The sequence below is a fragment of the Echinops telfairi genome, unplaced genomic scaffold (genome assembly GCF_000313985.2).
Source record: "Echinops telfairi isolate 266 unplaced genomic scaffold, ASM31398v2 ScPeMD7_3533;HRSCAF=4204_1, whole genome shotgun sequence".
Taxonomy (NCBI): domain Eukaryota; kingdom Metazoa; phylum Chordata; class Mammalia; order Afrosoricida; family Tenrecidae; genus Echinops; species Echinops telfairi.
Genome location: NW_022107432.1, coordinates 27746827 through 27756062, shown reverse-complemented (window position 1 = coordinate 27756062; position 9236 = coordinate 27746827). Strand labels below are relative to the sequence as shown.

Sequence of the window (9236 nt, the reverse complement as noted above, 5' to 3'; positions counted from 1 at the left end):
GAGAAGCAGCTTCTGTCTCTGTACATCGTCTACACGGTGGGCTACGCACTCTCCTTCTCCGCTCTGGTCATAGCTTCGGCCATCCTGCTAGGCTTCAGGTAAGGGGCCCCGGACCTCGGGAGGGGGCTGCTGCTTCATGGTCTGTCCCCCAAATGAAGAAGTGACTGTACCAAACCAGACTCGCCCCAGGGCAGCCCTCCTCCTTGGCTTGTTATTCGTGGAAGATCAAGTTTCAAACACGCGGTACAACATAGGTACAGGCTATGTTAATGCATGCATAGAGTACTGCAACACCCTGCCCCCGAATCCTAACAGCGGGCGGTAGGATTGCTGCAAACCCTGGGGAATCCTCTTCAATGCGGATGCGGAACTTAAATGATTGGAAATTCTGAACGGTTTTAGGAAAGGTCTCAGGACTTAGAGGTTATGTTCGTTTTTGGAGCTTGTCAGCCCTAGTGAATAAACTCTTTCTTGGGTTTAAGCAGGAGCCCTGGTGGCGTACCGGTCTACACACTGAGCTGCTAAGCACAAGGTCAGCTGTTCGAACCCACCAACTGCTCCTTAGGAGAAAAATGAGGCTGTCTGCTCCTGTGAAGATTCAAAGTCTCAGGAACCCACAGGGGGAAGTTCTTCCCCGTCCTGTAGGGCCGCTTGATGCTCAGTGGCAGTGAGTGAGTAGGTTTAGCCTTGATGGACCACTTCCTTCAGACCTGGAGCTGGAAACCTAGCACTGAGTTTTTGTCCCACCCTCTGTATCTAGTGGGGTCAGAGAAGCTGGGTTAGGGATCCTAAGCCAGGGACCCTGGGACACTACCAGCAGGAACAGAAAAGGCAGCAATCCCCTGGTCACCCCAAGGTACCTGGCACAGTGCTGGGGGCAGAGGTTCCCGCACCTACAAGCTATTTCAGATTAGCGGTAATGAGAGTCCGACCATCCGCAATATTGATGAGAGTTGAGCAAGGGGAGCTCTCCCTCCCTCCTGTGAGAGGGTAGACCGATAGCACCCCTTAGGAGAACAACTTCACAGCAGCTCATAAACACGAAACGCTCATGGCACCCCATCCCTGGGGGCTTCCAAAAGTTGGTAGCAAAATGGAATTTTAAAAATGATCCTGGCTTTTTTCCCCTGAAGCCCCTCCTGGTATGCATCAAAGTAGAATGCCAATCGACGGAGTTCCAGTGGATTCCGACTCCTGGTCCCCCTGTAGGACAGCGTAGAACTGCACTGTGGGCTTCTGAAACTATGACTCTGAACAGCAATAGAGAGCCGCCTCTTTCTCCTGAAGAGTGGCTAGTGGTTTCGAACTGCTGACCTTGCATCACCACTACACCACCAGGGCTTCTAAGGCATTGCTGGGTAGACAAAAACCACCAAGCGTTCAGTTAGGAGTTGAGTATATTTACCCTTGGCGCCATAGGGCTGGCTCTCGGCACACAGTCTGTGCTAGTCAATGCACTGACTCAAGGAGACGTTGCTTTTAGGATGAGGTGTTTCAGGATTCAGACAAAGAGTGACTGGTATTACCACCCGTCTATACACCATCCAGCCTGGGAGAGGCAGCCATAGAATTATAATCCTCCCGCCACCCTCTCTAATCAAGTCCCTCCTCTGGCCTCAACCCCACACCTGCTAGCAGAGACTCTCATTTCATTATGCTTTCAGTAAATATCTGTGAATGTATAAAAAGAGATCATTTGGCCTTTGCGCACTTTGAACGTTACGGTGCAAATGACACTGCCTTGTATCCTTGTTGATACTGGTTACCGCCAGTTCATTGTTTTATCTGCTTTTCCATATTTCCATCGTGAGACTAAAACGTATAATGTACTAGAAATGTATCATTTATGCTTTTGAGGGCCATTTGAGGTGTTTCTTTTTGTTGGTTTTCTTTTTCCTGAGTTACAAATCTTGCCACAATAAGCATTCCGACCTGAGACCCCTCGTAGGCCCAAGCGTTTCTCTGACGCAGGCACGTAGGAGCGCCAGGCGCATGCGCGTATTTATTAGATGCTGGTCCGATGATGTTCTCCACAGGGGCCACACCCACCTGCTCTCTGGACCGGAAGTAAATGAGAATTCCCTTTGCTTAGCCTCCCCATCAATATTTTGAGTCTTCAGACAAATTGTTGAGCATCGGAAGTGTGTGCACTCGCGTCCCATGGCTTTCATCTGCATCTCTGTGATTTCTGGAGAAGCTTCCTTCATGCTGTGTTCTGTAAATTGTTGGTTCAGACCCGTTGCCTGTTTTTTTTAATATTGGGTCACTTGTGCTTTTGCTGCTCCTCCCCCTTTTTGGTCTTAGGTATTTGTTATATCTTCTGGATGTAAACCAAGAGTATAGTCTGCTAGTGCGTGACTTATTTTTTCCTAACTTCCTGATGCCTTTTATGGTCTTTCTTAAGAAGGCCTTCCAGACCCTGCGATCATAAAGACAGTCACTTAACAGTGTCAGAGCTTTGCCTTTGTCTTATGCTTCTTTGATCCACTTGGAATGTATTTTTGCACATGATGTGAAATAAGAGCTTTAACTGTATATTTTCCATAGATGTCGGTGTTGTTAGATGCCGTTGAGCTGATTTTCAAATCACAACCACCCAATAGGGTTTGTCATTCCCCTGGATTTCTCTATACAGGGTGGAGCTGCCCCCTAGGGTTTTCTTGGCTGTCATTTCTATGGAAGCCAAGCATCGAGTCTTTCTCTCAGGGAGCGGCCAGGTTGGTTTGAACCACCAACCTTTTGGTCATCAGCCAAGTGTTGATGCCTGACACTACCAGAGCTCCCCCCCTATCTATACATACCATGAATTGCCTCGCTGTCATTGTTATACCTCATCCTTTCTAAGTCCCAGTGCCTACACTTCCATGTATCAACGTGTTATTTGCGTCATCTAGATTTTCTATCAGTTTATTTATCTGTCCCTATGACAGTGTTAAAGAAGTCTTGGTGACATAGTAGGTTACGCATCGGGCTGCTATCCCATGAGCCAGGAGATCAAACCCACCAGCTGCTCCTTTGAAGAAAGTAGAGGCTTTCTGCTCCCGTCAAGAGGTATAGCTTTAGAAACCCACAGGGGCAGTGCTAGCTTGTCCTAGATCAGTTGGCTATAAGTTGGAATCAACGTGATGGTAGTGAGTGAGTTGATGGCAATAACAGAGGACCCTGGTGGTGTGGTGCAGTAAGCACTGAGCTGCATTGCAAGCCTTGGAATGAGGAACATTCTTACCTGAGACCCATTAGTGGCAAAAGGTTGGCAATCAAACCCACCAGCTGATGTGCAGGAAAAAGATGAGGCGTCTACAGCCACGGGAATGCCAGTGAGTAGTTCTACTCTGTCCTATAGGGGCGCCTTCGCTGCTACAGAGATAGTAACATCTGGGCTTTCTCAAAGCAAGGGCCCCTACCTGTGGTTCTTCCTAAATGTCTTTGTTCTTGTTGGCCATTGGCTCTTCTTTATAAATTTTATATTTATACCTTCTCTTGGAATTTTGATTATGACTTTTTGATTTGACTCAATTTGATTTTGCATCTATCACATGATGTGAGGAGAATCAGCATCTTTAAGATAGTGAGTCTTCCGATCTATGAATGTGGCATATTTTCCATTGATCTAAGTCTTGGCCAGCGGTTTTCAGTCTGACTTATGCGATTCTCCACGGAGGGTCTACCCATCTTCTATTAGATTTATTTCTAGGCAACTAATTTTAAAATAGGATGAATGAATTCTCTTTAAACACAAAGTTTAGTTATTTATTGTTGATGTAGATACACATCTCTACAGTAATCTTACTGAACTCTTGTTAGTTTTAGCAATTTTCAGATGCTCTAGCACAGTGGTTTCCAACCTGTGGGTCACGATCCCTTTGGGGGTCGAATGACCCTTTCACAGGGTCACCTGATTCATAACAGTAGCAAAATGACAGTGATGAAGTAAAAATGAAAATAATTTTATGGTTGGGGGGTCACCACAACCTGAGAAACTGTATTAAAGGGTAGCAGCACTAGGAAGTTTGAGAACCACTGCTCTAGGAAGATAGTCATATTGTCTACAAATAATGACAGTTTTGCTTCCTTATTTACAATCCTTATACATTTTATTTTCTTGCCATATTACAGTGGGTAGAATATAATGTTGAACAGCAATCATCCTTTCTTTGATTCTGATTTTTTTTATTAATCATATTATTAGGGGGCTCTTACAAATCTTATAACAATCCATCATTCAATTGTATTAAGCACACTTGTATATATATTGCCATCAAAATTTCCAAAACATTTTCTTCCTACTTGAGTACTTGATATCGGCTCCTCTTCGCCCCCCCTCTCTCCCCCACCCTCCCACCTCGTGAATCCTTGATCAATCATATATTACTATTGGTATTTTGTGTCTTCTCTCTCTTCACCCATCTTTCTGTTATTCGTTAATCACATTTCTGTGATTCGGATCTTTAAAGGGAATGCTTCCAAAGTTTCCCCATTGAGAACGAGGTTTGCCTCTGGTACTGGCAGATGCCCTACATCAGGTTAAGAAATGCCCTTGTATTTCCACTCTGCTCTTTACATGGAAGGATATTGAAATTATATCCCATACTTTTTATTTTTACCACATGCCTGGCCCCAGTCCACCTCTGTAAGGTAGGCAGGGGACATGTACGACACCAAGAAGCAAAACCCTGTTGGAGAAACTGATCCTCACACATAAATCATTTTGGTTAAACATGGCTTCGTATAAAGGAAGACACTGCACGGAGAAGGGGAGAGTGTAGGAGGGAGGAGGAGAAGGAGGAGACAGTGACCACACAACTATAGGTTTCACGGAGGGGCAGAACCTGAGTTGGGCCCAAAGGATTTTCAAAACGGAAGGAAAGGGGGCATTTGGAGAGGACAGAAGAGGTGAGCACAAGCCCCGGGCTGGAAACGTGCATGAGTGTGTGTTAGCCTGACAGCTGGCCGTCTGGTCCGAGAAGGGTCCTGCTTGCTCCTGCAGGCACCTGCACTGCACCCGGAACTACATCCACCTGAACCTGTTTGCCTCCTTCATCCTCCGCGCGCTGTCGGTCTTCATCAAGGACGCAGCCCTGAAGTGGATGTACAGCACAGCCGCCCAGCAGCACCAGTGGGACGGGCTCCTCTCCTACCAGGTGCGTACTCCTCTCCAAGATGGATAGCCAGGGGAGGCCTGCTTCCCCATCCCACCCTGCCCTGCGGCAAGAAGAAGTGAAATCCGCCCCGCTCTCAGAAAGCCCCCACCCTCCTCCGGTCTGATGGGAGGGGCAGCCCACCACGGGGAACACCCAATCTGCGCAAGGAGACAGGCTGACCCTCATGGAGCCCCTGTGTGAGGAAGGAGGCCCAGTCCTGAGTTTCAGGAGACCCCAGTCTCCTGATGGAAGAAGCATTCCCCCTTGGAGAACTCCCAGTCTTGGAAGAAAAACGCAACCCCATCTCCCAGCATCCTCCCTCTGACACCAGCTCTTTGGATCCAGATCGGGGTTGGAATGCCCAGCTCTGCCACTTACTCGCTGCGTTCTTTGGGGCAAGTCCATTCTCAGTTTTCTCCTCTGTGTGTGATCATCTGGGCTTCTTCCACTTGGGCTGGTGCGGAGTCAGGGTGCGAGAGCACCAGCCCTGGTGCATGATGCTACCTCCTTTGTCGGGCATTCACCCTGGACAGGATAACAGTTGGGGCAGGACAGGGTGGGGCTGGGGGTTGGGCAGGCCGGGTGTCAGACTGTTACCCCCTGCAGACCCCTGCTCTGCCCCCAGGACTCTGTGAGCTGCCGCCTGGTATTCCTGCTCATGCAGTACTGCGTGGCGGCCAACTACTACTGGCTCCTGGTGGAGGGCGTGTACCTGTACACACTGCTGGCCCTTTCTGTCTTCTCCGAGCAGCATGTCTTCAGGCTCTATCTGAGCATTGGCTGGGGTAAGGTCCACCCTCACCCTGACCCCCTTCTCACCCTGTTGCCATCAGGCAATCCCCAGGAGGCCCATGTGGGACACAGGATGGGTCTCGAGGCTAAGGGGCGGGACCCCCTGGGGTTGGCTTCGCCTATGCCTGGGGCCTATTGCCAGTGGGTCTGTTGAAGCCCTAGAGGGTCCCGGCCACCCTCTTCCTCGGTGGGAACAGACGCCTGCCTGTCCTCTGTGTGACCAAACACACCCGCCTTCACCCCCGCACGCCCCATTGGAGTGGCTTCAAATACGTGAGACCCTATGGGGATAGACCTCCACCTCCAGTCCCGGGTAGCTGTGGTCCTGAGGGAAATGGAGGTCCTGGGCCGCAGGGTGGAGGTCACTGGGGATGTCATGTGATGGCAAAAGGGAGAGTCGGGAAGAAGGCCATGATAGGGCAGGGGTGAGGAGGGCGACTGGAGGTCAACCACTGAAAGGATGGACCACGTACATGCCCAGAGCCCAGCTGGAAATGTTCTCGCCAAAAAAAGTTTGTGGAGAACCCTCATCTGTTTGGGCTTTGTTGTGTTTTTTTTGCTGGAACATTTCTGGTTGTGCTTCTGCCTCTCGCCACGTGGGATTCCATGAAGGGCACAGGGGGAAGAGGTGTGCAGGGGGCTGGAGCCTCCCTGCCACAAGCTGCCCAGAACCGGATGCGATCTGATGGCCCTTCCTCAGGAGGAGCCCACAGGTGGTAAACAAGAGGGGGCTCTCTGGTGCTCCACAATCTCCCACCATTTCCCCTGCTTCCTGCCCAGCCTCCCCAGCTCACACTCACCACTTCTTCCCCCTGCTCTGGCTGCCGTGACCCCTGCTGCCCGGAAGAAGCCTGCTCACCTCTCAGGTCAGCCCTCTACCCCAGGGACTTCTGCCCCGGTCAGGCAGGATGCCCCCATGGGTGCCCTGTCCACCTGCATGCTGACTCCTCCCTCTGCACCTTGGCATGCCTGGTCACGGGCCAGCTCACCTCTTCAGGAAGTACCCAGGGCACCTGCCCATGATGCTGTGCCCTCTCTGCCCATCTCACCTGGCATTCCGCTCCTATTTGCAGATGTTCCACAGCCAGTTGGCTCTGCCCTGCTCCAGTGTAGAAGAGAAGACCCGAGAGGCTGGCAGGTCCCAGAGCCCACAGAGAGGCAGAACCTTGCAGGTGCAGCAGGCACCAGAGCCTGGACCTCCTGGGTCCCGCTGCCCTCTTTTTCTGTGACGTTCTCTTGCTGGGACTCTGTCCCCTGGGGCCCCTGGGTCTCAGGCCCCCAGCAGGCAGCCATGGTCTCTGCACACAGCTCCAGCTCCCACCCTTGGCCCTGCTCCTGTTTCAAGGCTGTGTTTGCACGTGGCTGGGCTGTGCCTACATAATGGTTGGGTTTTTTTAATTCTTCCCGGTTTTCCTTTCGGCTGTCTCGGGAGATGCAGATGGTTCTAGTGGCCAAGGGCTGCCGTAGCACAAATGGCACACATTGGGTGTCTAGCAAACGGCACGTGAGCTGCTCGCGTTCGGAAGACTCGACGGCCGATTCAGGTCACCAGCTCTGGGGCGAGGCTTGCTCTCTGTCTGCTCTGCGGGCGTACCCTGGTCTCAGCGTCTCTCACACTCTTCCTTGCACCCTTTGGGGCTCTCCCATCCCACCCCTCTACCACGACCCCACCTCCATTCGTGCTCGCTGACCCTCAGGCTCATCTGCTCTCTCTGCATTCTTAAAGTGGTTTGATTTTAAGACCCCGCCTGCAAGGATATGGATTCAATCACATCACAAACCCTAGTCCCCCTAGGAATGTGGCACACACGGGGATGGGGTGGGCAGAAGGGGAGGCACACCATTCAATCCATTCAACGGATGGATGAACAGAGTTCACGGGTCTGCCCACCGCATGGGAGAAGCCCTTCATTCTGGAGCGTGGTCTGCGATAAAGGACAGCAGGGCCACTGGGGGTGCCCGAGAGGGAGGTGTCCATATGCGGACGGGGCTCAGGGAGGGGGTACTCTTGCCTTCTCTCATTGACTTGCTCTCATCACCAATTCACTTATTCCCTCATATTCCGCCCTCACTGAACATCAGCTGGGTGGCTGACCCCCACACCGGTGTGGGGCTGGAGCCTTTGGGGGTCATCCGGCCCCTCATCCCATCTCACGGCAGCCCCCTGACGAAAGCATTGTGGATGCTTCCAAGCCTGGCTCCTGTGGCAATGAGTGATGGAGGAGGGTGGTACCGGATGGACAGTGCCAGCCAGCAGGCTCGGCCTCCTCCCTCCCTGGGTCTATGTCATCAGGCCCCACACTGTCAGGCAGGTGGGGAGCTCAGCAGTCCCCACTGAACGCACACCCTTTCCTCTTTCGGACACCCACATCTGCAGCTCTGAGGGGCACCCACAGAGACAGTCCTGCGGAGAACCAGGAGCAAAAGCTATTTATCGAGGGTGGTTGGAATGGGCCAGGGCATTGCTACCCTGAGCTCAAATCCTATCTCAACCCTGATCCATTTCCATATCGGCCATGTGAGGGTGGGCGTGCCAGTGTTCAGCCTACAGACATACAAGGGTGAGTCCAAAAGTCTTGCCACTCCAGGTCCAGTCCCCCCAGGCATGAATTTATTCCCAACTAAATATATTCTGACAAGCCCCTGCCATCAGCGTGTGGCTGCGCCTTCCCCAAATCCAAATATCCGATGGAAACAGTGGCTTCTGAGGCGATTTGTGGGGCCAGTTAATTCAAGGCCGAGAGGTCAGCTCAGAGAGTGAGGGGGCTAGTGTGGGGAATTCCGAAGGAGTAATCTTGGTAGATTTTCTCAAAGGACACAGGGTGCTCATGGGAGCTGACGGGGAAGAAAATGTAAAGACCCAAATGTGGCATTGGGGATGGAAAGACTAGGGAAAGTGCGCCCAGGCATTGTCCCCCCTCCCCGTGACAGTGAACCTGCTTATTCTCCGCAGAGAGCCAGGGCTGCCCTATGAGAAGGTCGCCGGGGAACCTTACTCCATCCGCCCTGTAGTTTTGATCTTGCTCTTTCAGGCTTTTGTTCCTATTGTTGGTTCCCAAACTCAGAGAGCCTTTAAAAGGAACCGGATTTGGATCCCTCAAAGATGCCCCAACGGTCACTTTGACATGGTGTCGATCAAAGAGTGCAGAATGCCTTGAGGAAGGGTGATTTTGTTTAATAAAGGCATGTAGCGATCGATACTTTTTGACATCTCCTTGTATACTGCGCCCATTTGAGTACCCAGGCTCTGAAGATGACAGTAAGGCAGTGGTTCTCACCCTGTGGGTCGCGACCCCCTTGGGG

At 51.5% G+C, this 9236-nt stretch overlaps 1 protein-coding gene across 1 annotated transcript in view; it reads left to right on the top strand.

The window, feature by feature from the left end:
• The window catches only part of GLP1R (glucagon like peptide 1 receptor), a 41333-nt gene that overhangs the window by 22001 nt on the left and 10096 nt on the right, over positions 1-9236 (top strand). Inside the window, exons 5-7 of the mRNA XM_013006759.2 lie at positions 4-98; positions 4988-5141; positions 5767-5926. Of these exons, the coding sequence (XP_012862213.1) occupies positions 4-98; positions 4988-5141; positions 5767-5926 (409 nt within the window). The remainder of the gene's footprint in view (positions 1-3; positions 99-4987; positions 5142-5766; positions 5927-9236) is intronic.